Source organism: Orbicella franksi, chromosome 4 (genome assembly GCF_964199315.1).
Source record: "Orbicella franksi chromosome 4, jaOrbFran1.1, whole genome shotgun sequence".
Taxonomy (NCBI): domain Eukaryota; kingdom Metazoa; phylum Cnidaria; class Anthozoa; order Scleractinia; family Merulinidae; genus Orbicella; species Orbicella franksi.
In genome coordinates, this window is record NC_138148.1 from 7,230,693 (window position 1) to 7,251,481 (window position 20,789).

The 20,789-nt window shown below is 36.9% G+C and overlaps 3 protein-coding genes across 3 annotated transcripts; 1 reads left to right on the plus strand and 2 right to left on the minus strand.

Moving 5' to 3' along the window:
- Positions 1-154: 154 nt before the first annotated feature.
- LOC145484434 (ribokinase-like) lies at positions 155-6,527 on the minus strand. Its single transcript, XM_081463056.1, has 8 exons — positions 6,381-6,527; positions 6,163-6,295; positions 4,055-4,118; positions 3,807-3,869; positions 3,070-3,234; positions 2,639-2,730; positions 1,799-1,987; positions 155-1,282 (listed from the first exon to the last, which is right to left on the minus strand). Exons 1-8 carry the CDS (start codon positions 6,443-6,445, stop codon positions 1,070-1,072), a joined length of 984 nt encoding a protein of 327 aa, XP_081319182.1. The 5' UTR covers positions 6,446-6,527; the 3' UTR covers positions 155-1,069.
- Positions 6,528-6,555: 28 nt separating this feature from the next.
- LOC145484474 (actin-related protein 10-like) lies at positions 6,556-17,235 on the plus strand. Its single transcript, XM_081463096.1, has 13 exons — positions 6,556-6,775; positions 7,877-7,949; positions 8,464-8,558; positions 9,485-9,593; positions 10,582-10,689; positions 11,811-11,878; positions 12,027-12,103; positions 12,693-12,728; positions 13,207-13,333; positions 14,542-14,623; positions 14,742-14,818; positions 15,504-15,628; positions 16,552-17,235. The coding sequence occupies exons 1-13, from the start codon at positions 6,699-6,701 to the stop codon at positions 16,902-16,904; spliced, it is 1,407 nt and encodes a 468-aa protein (XP_081319222.1). The 5' UTR covers positions 6,556-6,698; the 3' UTR covers positions 16,905-17,235.
- On the minus strand, positions 17,227-20,724 carry LOC145484455 (cyclin-dependent kinase 2-interacting protein-like). The gene is made up of 4 exons (XM_081463080.1): positions 20,418-20,724; positions 20,046-20,166; positions 19,036-19,168; positions 17,227-17,936 (listed from the first exon to the last, which is right to left on the minus strand). The coding sequence occupies exons 1-4, from the start codon at positions 20,657-20,659 to the stop codon at positions 17,740-17,742; spliced, it is 693 nt and encodes a 230-aa protein (XP_081319206.1). The 5' UTR covers positions 20,660-20,724; the 3' UTR covers positions 17,227-17,739.
- Between the last annotated feature and the right edge of the window lie 65 nt (positions 20,725-20,789).

Genomic DNA, 20,789 nt, shown 5'->3' on the forward strand with positions numbered 1-20,789 from the left:
AGTGACCAACATCATCATCAACATTATTCATGGTAGAATCTTACAGGGATTCAAAATATTTATCTCTGCCATCTAGGCTATTCACTGCACTCACACCAACAAGAAAAAAAATACCCACAATCTTATTTGTTGCTGTTTACATCAATTCAATGTCAAACAGAGACCTATTGCAATTCAAAACAGCGTAATTAAGAGATACATGATCATCTTGTTGAACTGTAATTTAAATTCTCATAACTGGTACAAAAGTAGAAAATAATGTTTTAAAAAATCAATTCATCTCTAAGGAACATTTTTCTGTCATTGATGATATTATAAAAATCACACTTTATCATTCATTGCCCTGTATAAATTTTATTTATTATTTATTAATCCTAATAGTGATTTTGGAGGCAGGCAGGCTTTTAGCCAGGATTTGAGGAGTGGGTGTCCAAAACGTGCTGTAAGGGAACAATTTAAAAAGCAACATGAAAATTACAACACTTTTCTTTAGAAAGTGGGAGTCCACAGGATGCCTGGACACCCATCTGGCTAAAAGCTTATTTAAGATTAAAAGATTATGTCATGTTGTGACAAGAAACCATCAGATGCTGTTAATTACAGGAGTCCAAAAATATTTATTAGTATTAAATCTCCTGATGAGTAGTGATGGATACTGAGACATGCCTTGTATCTGAGTGTTCATAAATGTGACAGAAGTGAACAGAAACAAGGCAAATCAAACTTTGTTCATTACAGGAACAAATGAAATGGTAGATGTAATAACAAAGTGTCCCCACTGCAGAGGTAATAATAATTACGAAATTCAACTCAGTTTCTCTGGGACCAAGTGAACTGCTCGTACCATAAAGGTGCCCACAAGGATGGGTTTGGCTGTATCTAGACAACCAATGTGCTGTCCATTGTTCTCTTTCACCTGAAGACATTCCTTAAAAGCTGCTATGTACATCAGTACTCAACTCCACAAACAGCTATAATATTTAGAGCGATACATAATAATAATTATAATATTATTATTATTACTGAAAATAATATAATTTGTTCTTGATTATTATAAGACTTCTGAAGTTCACGTTGACAATAACCTGTCTCTTGGAACAGTATTGCTAAAGAGAGAAGGGGGCAGTTCTTTTCTTTTCGGATAACTTGACTGTGTCCCTGTGGTCAGTACTGTCGCTCGAGCAATTTCACCTGATCTCCTAACCATCTCATCAAAGGGAAGCCGGTCTTTGAATTTTGCCATGTAAAATGCTAGAGCTCCAATAAACGCATCTCCAGCACCCTAACAGCAATGATACCAGGCATGAGTTATTGTCATATTCAAATGTTTTAATGTAATAGAATACCTTAGAACCTTAGTTAGTCAATTAACAGATGTCTCTCTTAATGAATGCATGCCGATTCTTCCTGTTATCAAGAATTAGATGTTTGAGATTCAACTGAAAAATTCCACACCGATGACATAACATTTTAGCTATGCTGACAGTGATCCGTGCAGTACCTCATGTCATCACCCAAAAGTGACAAACAACCAGGTGCCAGTTGTTCAAGAAAGATGGATAAATCACTATTTAGTTGATAATTATAAAAAACAGGCCATCCGTTACGATGGATAGTGATTTATCCCGTGGATAGCATTATCCACCTTTCAAACAACCCAGGCCAGTCCTGCATGGCAGATTGTTAGCAACAATATTATGAAGCTTCTTGAACTCCTATGCAATAAACTAATTTTAATTATTAATATTAATTTCCAGAAAATAATTATTAAGTACGCTGCATATGAGTAGTAAGTTACCGTTGTATCAACAGGTTCTGCAGGCGTAACTGGAATGTGTTTTGGCATGCGGTTTTCCTGAGTCCCAATAACAGAACCTTTTCCACCAAGAGTTATCACAGCTTTTCCAGCTCCTCTCTCCAATATCATGAGCACAGCTTTCTCAGCATCATCTATTGTTTTTACTGATAAGCCTGTTAATAGTTCCGCCTGAAACAAAATAACAAATATTGTATTAATTAAACAAGGCTTACATCAGCACCATGAGTAAACAAGTATACCAGAGGCACTGGAGGTTCTTTGGCCTCAACCTCAGAATGAATGCCAAGTTCCAACATCCCAAGATGGCATTCAACCAGGGCTCCGGAGGGAAAGAGACAATGTGGTAGACAGAGGGAGACTTGTGAAAAACCACAGAGAAAGAAAGGACAGCCTTTGGTTTTGTGTCATGGAGCGGGGCAGCAGTGGTCGCATGTGACTTCTGACTAATGGACACCTCCTGTGAGTGGACACTCAGTCATGGTCCAAACCATTAAAAACACAATATTTTTAATCTCCCATTATGGAGACACCTCTGACCAAAGCGGACCTGTAGACACTTTTTCAGGTCCCAGGGGTATATGTTCACAAGACGTTTGACTGCACAAAACATTTCCAGCTAGTAAGAACATGAAAAAAAAATATTCTTACAGGTGTTCAAAAAATACATTGCTTTACCGCTCTGCTATTACATTGATGTGCATCTTTGGGAACAATCAGATGACCACAATGAAGAAAATATTACAAACTCTAAATATGACAATAAATCATCAGTGAGGTTTATTTTTCATCAATTAGAGTTTATCAAGTGTATATTCTTACCTCACTTTCATTGGCACAAAATACATCACTTAGTCTATAATAAAAATAATCCAACCATGACAAGGCTGGAGCAGGGTTGAAGATTGTTTGCACTGCAAAGATAAAAGGAAATAAGTACAGTCTCATACCGTTTGCAAACAGGCAGGTAATAAACATAGCATCAAAAAACTTTGATATCTACTGCATGTGGTGACTTACGATTTGTTATTCTCAACCTTTGTCAGGCAAAAAGGTAATTTAGAAGTCTGCATCTGGCCAAGTGGTCAACGTTACGACTAGAGTTTATCCCCATTTCCAAAGCATTAAGTGACTAGGAGTATTTAAAGCTATGTCCCTGCCCCCTGCCCCTCACCCCCTCCCCTGGATGGGGTAAAATAAATATCACTGGGTAAAATAACTAATCTGAACATTGCACTTCCTGCAATACTCACCTCCAGCTTTCTTTGCAAGAGATAGCGTGTAATGTGTCACTTCTGGATTTATTTCCAGTTGACAAACGCAAACTGACGATGATGATATTACAGACTTTGCCTTTTTTATGTCTTCTTCAGAGAGAATATCATTAGCCCCACTCACAATGACAATGGAATTCTCTCCTACAAATAAAACAGATTCAAATGATCAACAGCTACTACAATAAACAACAAATACAGCGCTTTCTATAAAAATATATTGAGGTGCCTCCATTTTGGCAGCACCTGTCAAGGTGCACTCAGAGAGACCATAGCAACTTCCTCTAAAGGGCCAATGTTTGTACACTTTATTAAGAATGAATTATAGCTTCAATATTATGGGTGACAAATATATTATTCCTTAATTTTGGTGCAAAATTTCAGTGTTACTTTATAATTTCACATGAGAAATTACAAAATTACCATGGCAATGTTTGGTGAGAAATTTCTCACTAACAATAAACAAGTCAAAAACCCAGGATTGTAGGTGTAATTTGTCACCCATAAGATTAAAAGGTAACCAACCAAATGTTATACTCGTAAAATAAATAAATAAATTCACTTACCTTTCATCAGAATTCTAATACTGTAATATCCCTTGCCAAAAGGCTCAAAAAAATTATTAGAATTTTCACAAAACGTGTGAAGTTATTTCGTAGTTTCACTCGTCACCATTTGACTACCCATACAAATGACGTAAAGCAGTTACCATTTACCATTTGCATTAACTGAAATTGGAGCAACCCCTGTAGCAGCCTCTTTTGTTATCCCCACATGACCTGTAAAAGGTCAACAGTGAGAGGTCAGAATTAATACGTCAGCCATTAGCTGCCTAACAAATTATTTTAACAAATGTTTGTATTACACGACTATAAATATTTGTATGTGATCAAGCCACAGAGTTTCAAAACAAATGTCAGTTTGAAAATCAATGCAAATGATGCATTGTATAAATAAAACGAACCTGTGTTTACACCATTTTGTTTAAAATTCTCAATGTATCGCTCTCCAAAGGAGTCATTGCCAACCTAGAGAAAAGTTTACAGAGGTATGATTAGCACATCATTCTCCTAGCCACCTGTAGACATAACTGCATGGTTAATTGTGTTTAACAAAATACCCTGCCCTGACCTCATCAGGGACAGAATGCAACAAAAGTCATGTTTCATAGACAGCACAGAATGAATCAGTAGGACTATAATAGCTGAAATAGCTAGATTCAAAATGCTTAAACTGAATAGAGATACTGGCTGGTTACTGAAGGTAATCAGCTTCACATGTCAGGAGACAACTCAAAAAATTATTGAGTTCTTTTTACTCCCATGATTGATTTTTCTTTGCAGCCTTGATGCTTTTGACAAATCCCATAGCCAATCAAAATGAAGAAACACATAACACAAATGATAATACAGCATGTTTTGCTAAACAGAATGTAAACATTCAAACAGACAATTCTGCTCTCTGCTAAGTAAAGTGAGAAAGCTCTAATTTATAGCTTGTTGTGCATACTTTTAGATGCACTCTGTAGTAAAAGTTTGAACAAGGGAATCTCCTCTAAATTTTGTGTAAACTGATTGTTTGCCACATTTTGTCCAAGCTTTTTAAAACCAGCATGAAAGAGATTTGAATAGTTATATTTAACATGCCAAACATGCCAATGGGCATAAGTGAGGTCACGCCATGTAACACTAATTACGGGTTCATCCACAAAGTATAGAATTGCGGCTCTCAGAACTGTCATACAGATTTCATGTTCACGACCCAAGTTGAAAGTCAACTGCCTGCAAAGAAGATTAGTACACAGATGTATTCACTCCATTCCAAGAAAGCTAAACCAACACTCAAAACACAGGCTCGTCCCTACCAACTCCAAATATTTGTCACTTATTTGTTAAGATTATCTCTAAGGCTGTCTTAATATCTGAAAGTCTATAGATCTCACAAAGGAATAACATTCCCGGTGGTTCTTCTGTCAATTTTACTGTCACTCAACTACCCAGACAAACACTCATGAATACAAACTTCCCAAATAGGAAGCGTACTTTCAAAAGAGCATGGGATGTTTTAAGCTTATCTTTCCTCTTTCTGTCTAGCAAACAGCTGCTCGACTGGAGTCTGGAAAATTTGCATTTCAATGGAGGAACTTGTCTGAACCATTAAAAGAGATTTAGCAATTGACATTGTCCAAGAATTTAATTACATCACAACAGGGATGAACAGAAGATTAACGACTTTTGCCAAAACGCATCGATTATTTTCCAGCTGAACTTGAAGTGTTTCTTTAAAATGGCAAGAGAAATCTTTTGTACAGAACAATCCAGAGATCGCTTAGTCGATTTTCGCACTTGTTCGTCAGAAGTTGTGTAATTAAAATTGAAGTACCGTTGGCAGTTTCATCTAGTTTTTAAAGGCAACAAATAGAAGTCTCGCATAGTCTGTTTACTTTTGTTATTTTCATTTCTCGCCATCGGCGATTTCGCAAGCATTCCATATGACTCAAATCGAGAATTGAGTTTTTAGAAGTGATTAACTTCAATTAAAACATACCGAGGCGTGCAGTTTATTTTTTCTGTGATACCTATAGATTTCATTTCTTGAGCTCTTTACCCAGTTTAATACTTCCATATTAAACACAAACAATAAAAGAAATGGGCAACATCTTTACCTGATCTAAACAACCAAGAAGACAAGGTGGACAACATTATGGAAATGATAAAAAGGTTAAGAACCTAATTCAAGGCCGGTACGTATTCAACATGTAAGCTAAGCGTAGCTTACAAATTCCCATTGATTAGGAAAATGTACTGTACAATACCTGATGCTCAAAAAAAAGACACAACTACATTTGCTTCTACACACCTTAGAAAAAATAGCAATTAAAAGCACGAAATCATCAACCAGGTCCTCGGAAAACCAAACACATGTTGGTAGTGATGGCTACAAATTGCAAATTTGCTTGCCGGCAAAATTTAAACTGTGAACATGCCCACATGTTTAATAGTCAACACAGTTCTCTGTGTCTTGAATGAAGAATATCACCATCTCATTTCGTTTAAATCATGTGGTACTCACTTTGGCGACCATTGCTGTTTTAGCTCCCAGTCGAGCAGCCATGACACATTGATTCGCTCCTTTACCACCGAAGCCCATCAAGAATTTCTCGCCATGTATGGTTTCGCCCGCTTTTGGGAGCCGCGGAACGAAGCTGTAGAAGAGCGAAAGTAGAACAGTTATGCAAAATACTTTTCGCGTGGTTATGCAGGAGATGCTAAGGCTGTCGCCAAGCCTACCTCACGAGGTCTGTCATGCAAGAACCGACAACCACAACATCGAAATTTTCAGCCTCTCCCGCCATTTTGAAAGAAAGCGGAGCCGGAAAACCGGAAGCGCAATCTCCCACGCCAGCAGAAGACTGGGAATACCGGAAATAAGGTACTCATGTTTGTAGCCGCTGATTGTTGTGTTTGCGGTAGGGTAGATGGCCTCGTTTTCGTTCAAGAATCGTTCAGAAGCTTTCAGGAGCTATTTCACAGGATAGAGAAGATTTCGAAGATTGCTGTGAATTTCTGATGTGTTTTGAACTTTTCCTTTGAGATGACAGAGATATAATGCCTTTGTTTGACGTTATTGGACTTGGGGGAGAAAAGCATGCTGTTGTTATCGACATTGGGGCAGCCTATACAAAGTAAGAAGGGTCTTATATTGAGTACACAGTAAGCTTTACAACGACACCCAGCCTTTATTTTAGCAACAGACCGCTCAGATTTCTATGGGTTTATCGGCGCAATAAACCCACGCGGGTTGTTGTTATAAGCTCATATATAGCTGATCATGTTCTGGGTAGCTATAGCTGTTGTACTTTAACTGTTTTACTGTGCAATAATTTTTTTAAATTACAAATCCACCACTGGGTCACATTTGACAATTACTCTCTGAATTGTACAAAGGATAGTTCAGGTACTAATTAAGCCTATCAACATCAAAATAGGCTATATTCGTTTTCTTGGTATTGGAGTAGAATTAGCGTACAATGGAGGCTCGTGTAGGTGAGTATCATTAAAACGAGATTAATATCATTTGCATTTGAAAAGACTCCCCATGTAAGCCTTAGTTGCAAGCTAGTTCCAGTCCAGTACCGACAGTACAAATATGGCCTATTCAAGTTTGGAAATACTTTGAGAACTGCTTTTAAGTGGAGAACTGGGGGGCAACAACAATAAGGCGCATGCAGTTAACCTGCAAATGCTGTAGATTTCTATAATTCCAGGTATCCAATTTCAGAAAGCTGAAAATGGACACCCAGATGATTTTACACCAATTACATCACAAATAGAGATGCAGAGAACCAATCACAATCAATAATTAAATAGGTCAGCAACTTGGGAATGTCAAGGTTATATGATATATTTTGACTGAGAATTCATGAACCTGAAAGCTGTACTAATTACTGGCACACCGTCTGTGACTGTCAGTAGCAGCCTTGGAAACTTGGTAGTAGTAGTAAAACACCATTAACAGTAAGTAAGGAAGAGTAAATTGCTTGTCTGCTCTTAAGGACAGGCACAATCAATAACATATTTGTCTATAAGTCCACATCAGTCCTCTGGAACTTGTGGACACATCTGTTTGCCGCACCCTGTTATTAATAATATTGCATGTCGTCAAACACACAATAAATGGAGAGGTACCATTTATAAATAATATTGCTTACACCTCAAGTGATTATTATCAGTATTGTTGTCTTAGTTTTAATCTTTAAATAAAGATGTTATGCTTTTGTATTCAGATGTGGTTTTGCTTCAGAGACAAGTCCTCGTCACATCATTCGCAGTGTCGTCACACACACAATAAATGGAGAGGTACCATTTATAATTAATATTGCTTACGGTACACCTCAAGTGAAATTTTCAAAGTCTTATAGCCAATTGCATTGGAATCACAATTTTTTGAACCTCCTCAGGGCTCAAAAAAATACACATGTAAATTTTTCTGCCAGGCAAGTTATTTTTCATTTTCACTTTCCCAATGGTCAAGGACCCAGGCAAGTCATTGGCAAACTAAAACACAATAAAAGTAAACTAATCTTGACTTTCCCAGGGCAGGAAAAATTTGAGAGCTACATGCTCTGAAGGGCAAGTTGGAATTCAAGTTTTTCAAGCCCTTTTTCAAGCCCTGCTCCTAGGGAAACGAACATTAGTTTGAAAAGTTGTGTACAATTTCAAAAATTGGGGTAAATTACAGTTATTGAGAGGTTTGAAAAATCAAGTCCTGATTTAAAAAATGACAGGATTACACTGTATTTGGAAGTTTCCAAAATACAACCTGTTGATTTTCATTTTGCACACAATGGTTTGTGGTTTTTTCCCTATTCAGATAGAAACAGTGAATGTTATTGCCAATGAACAAGATAGAAGGCCTGATGAATTGTATGCTATCCTTAGAGACTTTCTCCACCAAGTGTACTTCAGGTAAGGCCAAACTAGCATGCAAAACAATAATTGTTTTGCATGCTAGTAGATTATTGTTAAGAAATAGAAAACGTATTGCATTTCTATCGTGCTGAGAAACACGAGTGGAAGTTTGGGAGAATGAGAATTGAGCATTGTGGGAACATGAGCTGAGAGGCGAGCGTTTCCACAGCTTTCTTGAGTTTCTGTCGAGTTACAGAAACATGATTTTAAACCATTTTATCAGCACATATTTAGACTCTTTGCACTATTTTCTAATTTCTTTTGATGAGTTGAATTAAATATAATCAAGCAGGTGAACAGAGTAGGATATGTGAATGAACACTTAAAATTACAAAGTTCATGGAGTATTGCAAGTCATACACTTGCAATTGAACCCTGTTAATTCAGACATTACAGAGACTATCAGGGTTGCCAAATGTCAGAAAAAATGTTTAGGAAAATATTTGCCAGTTCAGGGAAAACTCACTGACAGGGAATTTAGCACATTAGGCAACTGATCAAATAAATGAACATTATTTAAAATAATGATATAAACAAGTGAATATTAAGGTTAAGAGCCGACATTTCAGCATTATCGTGACACCATTCTCAAGACAAAGTGAATAGACTAATGCGAAGATTTGAAGATCATATTTATTTAATTTATTCACTTTGTCTTGAGAATGGTATCACAATGACTCTGAAACGTCAGCCATTAACCTTAATATTCACTTGTTTATGTTTTAAAAGGTTGTTATTGTTCAAGACTTTAAAATAATAATAATAAAATAAAAAATAATTTGGACTAACTTAGGGAAAAGTCAGAAATTATTTGTTTCAATTTGAAGATTGAGTGTTACTGATTATAACAAAATTTTGAAGCATAAATTGTGTACATGTACTTAAGGTTAAAATAAAACAAAAGTTACCTTTTCCCATATCAGGTACCTTCTTGTTAACCCACGTGACAGAAGAGTGGTTATTTGCGAGTCTGTGCTTTGCTCAACTCTTTGGAGGAATACAATTGCAAAAGTTCTTTTCAAGCACTTTGAGGTATAAAATTGTGATTTAATTCTACAATGAAAGAGATCTTTTAATAATTCATCTTTCTTTTCTATAATTTATATAAACACTTGGTGGAAAATTGTGTAAAATATGCATATTTATAAAAACAAATTAAAATGTTTCTTCATGTTATCCATGTATTTGATTTAATATGTATTTGCCATATCAGAGGTCTGTAGCTAATCCCAGTTGTTGCCTTTGTTTTGTCTTTTTGAAAATCTGTGCAGTTTACAAATTAATGTACATGTACTATCATTGCCAGTGCTTCATTTCACCCAAGTGAACAAATCTCTTGACAGACAGTATATAATGGTATTCACTTGTGTTATGAGAGTCGAAAAATAATTGGTCTAGCATTACAATGCCATATGATTGGCTTAAAAAAGTCGCACCACTTTTTCATCCAATCAGAATTTAAACCAAACCAATAACCAATCGTTCGTTTATGTTTTTCCGCTTTTCACATGAGCTACTTTCGTAAGTTCAAGTTTTGATTTGTTCATTGGATTGTTTGTGTCTTTTGTGATAGGCCAGAGTGATAACTTTGGTCTTGGTTTTACAACACTCAGTTGAAACCGCTCGTCTCAAACTCATTAATAATTCATTAAGTTCAAACAAAGGAAATCATGATCGTGACAGTGTTTGGATATCTGATCTTAATTAGCATAGATTTTAACAATTATATTTCTCTGTTTTCTCCTTAGTTTTAGTCTTGATTGAGAAGATATATCAAATACTCAAGATAGTGTTTGACCACATTTCCAAACACCTCTAAGTTCGCCAAAAATACTCTGCTGCGCATCGTATTTTCAACCCTCTTCTCAGTGTTTAGAGATGTGGTCAAACACAGTCTTTTGTGTTTGATATATTACATGGCTAGGAAGCTGGACAAGTTAGCCTCAACCTAATACACTGATTATCAGGCTACACCTACTTCTCTCTCTTTTAACCATTTATTTTGTTACAATTTGAACAGGTTCCATCATTATTGTTTGCGCCCCATCACCTGTTGGCACTATTTACTCTTGGAGTACCTTCAGGCCTGGTCTTAGACTGTGGCCTTACAGAAACAGCTGTCTTACCAATATCCTTTTAATATGTAATATAGATAGGACCCTGTCCGCCCTCTGATTGGTCAAAAACCCATGTTTTATCAGAGTATAAAACATAGAAAAAGCTTGTTTTACTGAGTCTATATCATAAAGCAAATGAAGAAGCCTAAGCTGTGTATTACACTGTGATAAAACACTCTGGACATTTGAGAACACTCAAAAAATGTAGAAAACACTCGCCCGCAGCTCATGTTTCCTACATTTCCCTCATGTTCTCAAATGCCTGTCGTGCTTTATTACAGTGTAACACACAGCTTAGGCTTCTTTATTTGTTAAATATGTACATCAATACTTCTGGAAAACTCAGGGCTGTGCTCTAGAAGCGAGTGGGTGCCACAGGCGACTAAATTTTGCCTTTCGGTGACTGGAAAAACCTACTTTTCTTATATATGCTTATAATAAATGATGGGCACACAGGATTTCATTGTTGGGAACCTTTGGGCTCCTCATGAATTTTTTTATACCAGAACCTTGAAACAGTAAATTTCATTATAATCTATCGTGAATGTTTTTGTTGGCATGTGAAGTGATTGGTCTAAACACATTGTCATGGGATTAAATATGCGCCAGCTGAAACTGAGGAATATCTGAGTGATCCTGCCTGTTAATGCTGCCAAAAATATTTGTAGGAACAAACACAGTAGTCTCCATCTGTCGTTAAAAATATTCTTGTAATGAATATTTGTTCTTGGGCATTATCTGTTCCTTAAAGCTCGCAGTTTTCCTCATGCTTTGCTGTCAGAAAAACTGTTTGCTTCTTGGAACAGATAATGTCTGCAGACAAATATCCAAGCATATTTCTGTGCCAAATAGAGGTTATAATTGTTTATTTATTAGCAAGTTCCAATCAGAAACCTTTCTATGGGCACCTGACAGAGTCTGTCATCAATTTAGAAATTAATTGGTAAACTCATATATGTACCAAGGTATTTATTTGTTTGATATTTATTTTAAATTATATATAGCTGGAATTTGAACGAGATCAAGTTTTAATGTAGCAGAAAGTCAACATAATCCCTTCTCCAGATGAATTGGACTTTTCATGTTTATTTAGAAGTTGTATTACTTGACTCATTTTTGCTTCTGCCATCACATCTATGAAGGGATGGCCATTCTGAAGGCTGTTGAAACAATTCCCCTAGGATCACAAGCCATTCACAAGTAAGATTAACTTATAGCTCTTTCTTCCAAGCATTGACAGAAGTGTCTGTTAAGCCCTGGCCAAATGGACTCGCAAGTATTATTGGAAAGACTTAGTAAAAAAAAATGTACAGTATTTTATGTGACAATGAACATTTTGCAATTTCAGGTACTTAGAAAAGCAGCTTATGGATAGAAGTCTTGTGCAAATAGAAACTGGAATAAAACCTTTGTCATCTGTTATGAGTGAGTAAACTCTGTCATAGCTCAGGCTGATATTATTATAGATAATTATTAAGATTTTAAAAAACACACCAGTCATGAACCTGTGGGAGGTGCAGTGGCCTCATGGTTAGTGCCCTCCACTCCAGATCAAGCGATCCAGCCCTGGCCGGGGACATTGTGTTGTGTTCTTGGGCAAGACACTTTACTCTTGCAGTACCTCTCTCCACCCAGGTGTACATTGTACATGTATAAATGGCCATCCAGGGGGAAGTAGAAATACTCCTAGTCACCTCATGTGACAGAAACTGGTATTAAAGCTCAGGCCTGATGAGCCGCTTGGCTCGTATGCAAACATTACATTTACCCTAGTCATGAACCTACTGTTGCAAACTTGAACTGTGTAAGTTTGGCTTGAAGCTGTGTAGTTTAAAACAGTGATTGTGACAATGATGTGGTGTTTCATAAATTTGGGGTTGCTCTTAAATCTAGAAATTGATTTTTTTGCCGCTAATGTCTTGTAAGAAGAGTGTATCCAACCTCTTGAGAAAATTAGTAAAAGTAAAAAACATAAGTCACTGAGTGATGATTTGTTATTTAAATGATTTTTCAGATGCTGTTGAAACGGAAACTTTGGAAGATATCAAAGGTAAACTTGTCATTCAAGACAAGTGACTTCTTTGACCTGGTCACTACTCAAGACCTGTTTTGCTCTTTCAACTGGCAGAAGTGCAAAAATAAATAAGGAACAGTTCTTTTGATCTGGACAGTCCAGAAAGTGAACCTATTGAGTGGGAAAAATTCTCCTTTTATTAGTTAATTATTAACTGACTGACTGACGAACTGACAACAGACAGACAGACACAGACAGATAGACTAGTAGACAGACAGAAACATACCCTTATGGGTGAACTTTATTTTTACAAACACAATAAAATGTTCATGAAGAATTTTTGTCTTGCACCCTTGTCAATGCAACTCATGGAAGGCTTGACTGATCGTCTGTCATCTTATTTGTAATGTTCAGAGAATTGGTCATAGATCAGCAGGGCCAGATTGATCTCCCAGCTACGAGTTACACATCATCTACTCTGTGTGTTTTGAACATTGTTATGGTTGCTCTGTAGTGCGTACCTGCTTTGTGGCACCAAAGTTCAGTGGCCCAGAGGGAGAACCACGGCCAGCATCACAGGTGCCAAAGGTTGATTATCCACTTGATGGTGGAAGGATACTCAGAATTGAAGGTCAAATCAGGTAAAATAGACAGGACAGGATGTACTGAGATTGTGTAAGGAATATGCTCAAAACACAACCTATTTGACTATAAATAAATTGTCTAATTAATAAGCAAAAAGTCCCTTGCCTGAAGTACTTGCTTTTCACTTTTTCATTTTTACTTTTAGCCGTAACCCCCTGGGGTATTGGGCCAGGAATTTTAGCTGGTTATTTTTGTTTAAAGTGGCTTACTACAGTTTTGATGGATTATAACAGCCCAACTTCTAACTCTTTTGAAAAATGTTCCAAGATGTTTTTCCTTTCTCTATTTGCTGTTTACTTAAGTCTTTTACCATTCTATGTGAAACTTGAACAATTGCATGTAAATGTCAACAAATGGCCAAAATGAACGACCGAGTGCTTAAGGAGAGACTGGGCACTAGTAGGTTAAATCACATTTTTCTCAAAATCTACCCATATGACCCCACCTCAAACTTTCAGGGATAAGAAATTGGCTCTGACTTAACATTCATGCAAAGTAAAAAAAAAATCTGTAAGACAGATTTTTTGCAAACTAAGAAAATGTGAAATCAAAAATAGCTCAAAATGTCTTGCAGATTTTTTATTTTACTTTGCATGAATGTTAAATAAGAGCCAATTTCTTATTCCTGAAATTTTGAGGTGGGGTCATCCAAGTAGATTTTGAGAAAAATGTGAGTTAACCTACTAGTGCCCAGTCTCTCCTTGGGTACTCAGTCGTTCATTTTGGCCATTTGTTGATGTTTAATTGTGCAAGTTTCACATAGAATGGTAAAAGACTTAAGTAAACAGTAAAAAGAGAAAGGAAAAACATCTTGGAACATTTTTCAAAAGAGTTAGAAGTTGGGCTGTTATAATCCATCAAAACTGTAGTGAGCCACCTTAATAGTACAATGCTCATTAGCCTCCTTCGCAGCCATTATTAGGGTTGTCATGCAATGCTTCTCCCCCACTAGGGGAGAAGTGTTGTGCGATGACCCTAATAAGGAGATTATTAAAAGGCTCATAGTCTTTGATTCACATGTAAAATCATTGATTTGACTACTCCTACTACTGGTAAGGTTAACAATTTCTTGATTACATGTATTTTAGATACACTGTATGTATAAGAATAATAGAGGCAGATGAGTCAGGGAGCATGCTAATGCCCAGAGTGACATGTATACAAATCTCAGTTGAAGGATAATATTGTTCTGCCTTGTTTACAGAGAACAGACATTTGATATTCTGTTTGATGGTGATGAGGAAGAAAAATCCATTGCAACATGTGTTTTGGATTCCATACTCAAGGTACATGGTGGACCCAATTTAATCTTTTACTTTTAAGTAATGCTCACAATATCATTGCATTTTTAGTAATAATTAAGTACATGTACCTAATGTTTATAATGTCAACTTGGGTTTGTAGTGTCCTATTGACACCAGGAAAACTTTGGCAGAAAACATAGTTCTCATTGGAGGAACAGTTATGACACCAGGGTTTAAGTAAGTCCCATTTTATCTTAGTACTAACTGTATTAGTATATCATTTTGTAGAGGTACATGTAAAGCTATACATATAATGCAAATAAAGAGTAAAATGTACATTACCACACAACAAATTGTGTTAATATTATAAGACGTAAGTTTCATATTAATTGTATTATTCAACCCTTCTGGTGGAGTACAAATAATATTCCAAAACATATTTCAAATTCCCCCGCTATAAATAAATCTTATGCACCAGGAAACTGGCTACAGCAAGTTGGTTGCAGTTGCCTGAGCACATGCAATGAAAAACATAGTTCAAAGTTTTGTTTTGGAGAAATGAAGAACTGCATCCAGCTGCATGGAAGATGGGTGTCCAGGATGTCCAGGGGCCTCCACTGAGATCAGCCAGTCCCTAGATCATAAAAATCTTCCATGGCTGGCTGTCCTCACAACCCAACCATGAGCCCCCACCCACAGTCATCCAGGCACCCATCGCACTGAAATAACAGTGGAAAAGGGATGGGGAGGGAGGGGCAGAGGAGGACTTGGATGTATCTTCCAAGGTTTTCTTTTCTGAAATACACATTTGAACTGCAGGTTGTCTGGAATTCACACCATGAGAAAAGAAAAGGGGAAAGGGGGTTTTACATAGATGATGATTATTTTAAGTTGACCGGTGTTTTGTATTTCTTTGGTCTAGGCACCGTCTTTTGCAAGAGATTTATTGTTTACTACAGTCACCTCGATACAAGGAGAACTTGTTTATTAAAACCATCAAAATGCATCGGACACCTGTCAGCCCTAACTGTACATCATGGCTTGGAGGTATGTCATCTGACTGTGTGATTTTTTTTAAAAATCCTTGTAGGAAGGTTTCCAAAAGCTGAGTGACTTATAACTGCTGAGTATGTTCTGTAGCATAAAGGATTGTTACTCTCCCACCCCTACACTATTCCACTATCCCCCCCCCCCCCCAAACGGCACCCTTCTTCATCCAGGGGAAGGAATCCAAAATGCTCCTACTCTAGGGATGCAGTTGAGAAAAACTAAGCCAGCTCATCAACAAGCTTAAAGTTAGATAACTTTTCTAGCCAGTGTCCCTTGAGGATTACTATGGGTCTTTGTTTTGTACTGACATTTTGATTTGATTTGATTTTGACCGTAACCCTAAGTGGGTATAGGGCCAGACATTCTCCTTCACCATGTCACACAGTCACGAGCAGCCACTGTTGTCTCGCTCCATGCGCCAAAACCCAATGCTGTTCTTGTACTGACATTTTAGCCAGTGATAAGTTCTCTTAATTTTCCACTTGTAAAATTTTGCCAGTTGCCAGCTCTTAGCTACGTCACTGCTAAGATCGTCCTGCTACAAATGCTATTAAAGCTAGGCATTAGTAGAGATGAGATTTGGCAGGCAGGCTTAATTAACCATTTACCAAACAGTTTCAAGTGTAATGCCAAAATAATGTTGTAAGATCAGTTAGCTGCTTTCATTACAATACAAAAATTATATTTCTTAAGAGCAAGCTTGTCAAATGTCATAGGCAGGATTCAAATAGACGACACAGAATATTACCGAGCATTTAAGATAAAGGACGTGACTAAAATTACACTTTCTTACTTATTAGCAATCTATAGAAATATGACTGCTCATGGTGTAGAATTCATAATTATACTAAAAGATGCTTCTTCCCCCTGTTGAATGTTTCTATCTTCACTCCCAAGCTTATTGTAGTGTGGTTTTGTAGGTGCAATATTTGGTGCTCTTGAAGTGCTGGCAGACCGCTCTGTAACGAAAGAGAGGTACATACAAGATAACAAGATACCAGACTGGGCATCCTGTGAAGTGCAAGCTCTTGATAACATCCCAATATTAGATGCACCACTTGAAAGACCTGTGCTGTCACGTCGTCAGACAAGTGGTATTACCAGCACCCTTAGCAGTATAAGCAGCACACTGTCAAGCCGACTTCTTAGTGGAGGCAGTCCACGCTCTTTGGGATCAAGCTTACTTCAAAGAGCTGGGGCATCCCCTAGTTCAGGTGCTTCTCAGAGTATAAAAGAAACTGACAGAGAAAGTCAAAAGGAAGAAAAGGAATGAATCTGCTTAGACTTGTGTATAAATAATACCACCATATATTATAAAGATACTTGTATGTCTTTATTTCAAGGTTTCTGTTTAAAAAAAGAACTTACAATTATTGTACTGAGGCACTGACCCAGGCCTTCGTGCATTGTGTAAAAATACCCCTCCCAGCCCAAGTAGACTTGTCACAAGTCTATAAAACCAACTTAACAGTAGGAAAGTAAAACTTATGGTTAAGAAAGTCTTTACCCCTGTATAATGAGGACTTTTGCCATCAATTTACAATCAACTGGGTAAATGGATATCAAGTGAAGAAAATAGTAAATTTAAAAAGGTTATTTATTAAACTGTCTCTTGGTCTCTAGTGGACTTTTGACTGTTCTTTTAGCTTGTGAAAAAGCAATAAAATATGTTGTGAAGTGTCAGTGGTTATGATTGTCTGTAGCAATTAGCAAAATTAATGGCAAAGGAATTCAATTGGAGGCATGTAGATGTAGACAACACCTTGACAAGTTCCTGTATGGCTTTATCCCGGGCTTTCATGATCAATTCAGCCCAAAAGGGATTGACCATGGCAAAATACGGAGGTCTAGGAACTTAGGCAAACTGTACCCAGCTTACAAGGTGTTATGATCAGTGGTATTTCATGTGAGTACAGACATATGGCCTCAGGTGTCTTGCGGAGCACGATGAGGAATGAGATGAGACACAATAGGCATTGCATCAGTACTTGGTAGCTATGTTAGAAACTTGCATCTTGCTTATCCAAATCCATGGATCACCCAAGGTACCAACCTTTTTTGTGGAATTATAGTACGTTCAAACTATTTTCCATTGTGTGATTTTTGTGTCATCTCAACTCAGTTTCAATCAACATGCTTTCTAAGAGGACGTCATTATCATCATTTAAAAGTGGCTCATGGAGCCACAGTGACAGATACACCATCAGTTGATCTCTGTTCTTACAGTAGGTAAATTCTGTTACAAGTCTTTCCTTTAAAGAAAGTTCTTTGGTAAATGAATCTAAAAGTCTCTGTGATGCATCACCTGAAAAAAAAAATGCAGGAAACTTCATTACATTTCATCATCAATACCCAATTTGTATTTATGCACTAATTTTCTTTTGGTAGCTCAAGGGAGGGTGCTTATTGAACTAATGACACTCAATGGGGAATGCGTATTAGAAAGAGGGTGCTTATTTGAAGGAGAGCACTACATGAAATCATGCCATAACAGTACATATTTACAAATTTAAGTTTTGATTCATTTTTTTTTATTATTCCTGGTTTTGATATACATGTATACAGATTACTGATTAGATTGAAATCTTAAACTACCTGGTAGTAGTTTTTATAGGTCAAAAAAACTAATGAACAATAATCACTAAAAAACAAAAAATAAGTTAGAATGGCTATGACTGAGGAAGGTTAAGACATTGCAAAAATGATAAAATATTTGTAAAAATTGGCAATTTTTATAAGAAATTATGATGCAACATTACTTAGCTCTTATTGACTGAGCAGGAGGTCTGTATGGGAGAATCTTGACCGAGGTCGTGAGTACAGACCGAACACAGTGAGGTCTGTACACACGACCAAGGTCAAGATTCTCTCATACAGACCAACTTAACTGGGTTAATAAGATGTTTATTATATGGCAAAGAAGAAAACTTTAATTCGTTTAATGTAACTGGTGTGCTGACATTTTGCTTGCAAACGGAAATGAGCTCAACTTAAACCTGCCGAAATTTGCTCGTCCTCTTTACTTTTCTTTTTTTTTTTTTGTCATCGGGCTTTTTGGCACTTCCATAAATGATTGAGAAGAAAATAGAAGAAAATGGTGAACATTTTGAATTTTAGTTTGCTACTTTTTCAACGCAATATGCTGGTCTAGATGGGAAAATCTAGACCGCGCACAATATCAATTTCAGCCAATCAAATTCGTGAATTCACTGGTTCCCAGTCCTTGTGAGACACAGCCATATAATAAATGTTGTGATATAGCTTGTTTGAAACCAAATTGCACTTATTGCATGCATGTTTTGCCCAAAAAATTATATAAACTCAGTGACCCCTGTTAGTGCTTGCCTTGAATGCCCTTCCATATTAGCAGCCATTATGTCACTTGACAAAATACACGTACTTACAAAAACGCTCAATAGTCCAGGTATTGAAGATTCGGTTGTCTGATCCATTGTCATTGTTTCTCTGAATAGACTGTAGTTTTCTTATTGCGTGAAAGTTCTGTACTAAAGCTTCCATTTTTGTATGTAAATCAGCCTAACAGAAAGAGACAGTTTTCAGGGAAAGAATATACCAACATACAAAAACACTCTGATTATATCATTTGTCAGTCAAAGCCCTGTGCTTGCACTTTATCAGAAGGCATTTTGCAGATTGGGGACATGTTGGCAGAAGAAGTGATTCAGGTTTACATTTGGACGGGAAATTAATTGTGTGTCTATGATAAAACTCTCAAACATAACCATAATATTATTATGAAACAAAGCAAGTCCCACAGTCAATAAACATCACACATCAGAAATTACTGTTATGACAAATGCAAAAGAAGATCTCCCATGTCAATCTAAAAAATTGTGTATCCTTGTTTGAGACCCAAAACTGAATATTATAACATGATGGGCTTCTGTTTGTGTGGCTGGAAGGGGAACTTTGCACCTGATATTTCATTCTTGTCCCCAGAGGCCACGCTCCTTTTGGTCAGCACCAAGAATCGTGACCCCTGGGCTGGTCCAACACCAAAAGTCCATGAGTCACAGACTTCCCATCAAATCTGGCAAATCTGATTGGCTGGGAATACAAAGCAAATACGCTGTGCATGCTCAGAAAATCGGGTCCAGTCAGAGGTCGCGATTCTTGGTGCTGACGAAAAGGAGTGCAGCCTCTGAGGATAAGAACGCTGATATTTTTGAGGGATTCATTTAGAGAGGGCTTATTTTTGGGGTTAGGTAAGGCTTATCAGAATTTTTAAGGTAAAGGCAATGGTATGAGTGACATGTCAGGTTATTGTAAAATGCATTACTCTGTAGGGAGAAGTACTGTGTGACGACCAAAATGAGACTGCAAGCAATACAGCTTGAATGTCTTAAGAAATTTTCTAATAAAACAAAGGTTAAAAGAAGATTGCTGCCGATACCAAAGAACTGTAAATTCTTGAAAGTTCTTGGGAAGCCTTTGGTATGTCCCCTTGAAGTTTAAAGGCCAAGTCTTGGTCGTTTGCCAGAGAAAGTGTGGTGCTTTCCTCAACAGCATTGTATCTATTCAATAAAAATGTAATATTAAGCTTATAAGTAAATAAGCTTAACTAATCAAACTTGTGCTCATATTTACAGCAGTTTTAAACGGTAAAAATATGAACTGAATGGAAATTGCAATTGCCCATTATTATAACTTCTCTGCAACATTTCGTACCCTTACAGGTCCCCTATGGATCATCAGATTAATATATCTATTCAAAATAAAAATAAATAAAAAGTTTAAATTTTGGAAACAAATTACTGTTACCTACTCTTTTTGAAGTTGTAAATTAACCAATTTGTTAGCCAACGATGTTCCCAGTTCGTTCAATTTGGACCATTTATTCACGTGCTCATGCCAAGTAGCGCAACAGTCTCTTAGCCTTTTAGCAACATCCGACAAATTTCTGTTGGGAGATGATTTCGGAGAGGTTGACTGCGAAATTACTTCTTTTCTTGATGGAGTTTTCTGAGATTTTGGTGACTTGGACTTTTTCGGCGTAGAGGTCGCCATGTTGGATGAGCTTTCCTGAGAAGACTGGGTTTGAAATTAAAAAGGTTGCTAGGAAACGAAAGACACCAAGAACGATCATAGCAACGAGTATCTTATTTACATAGCAACGCCAATCGGATGTAAAAATAAT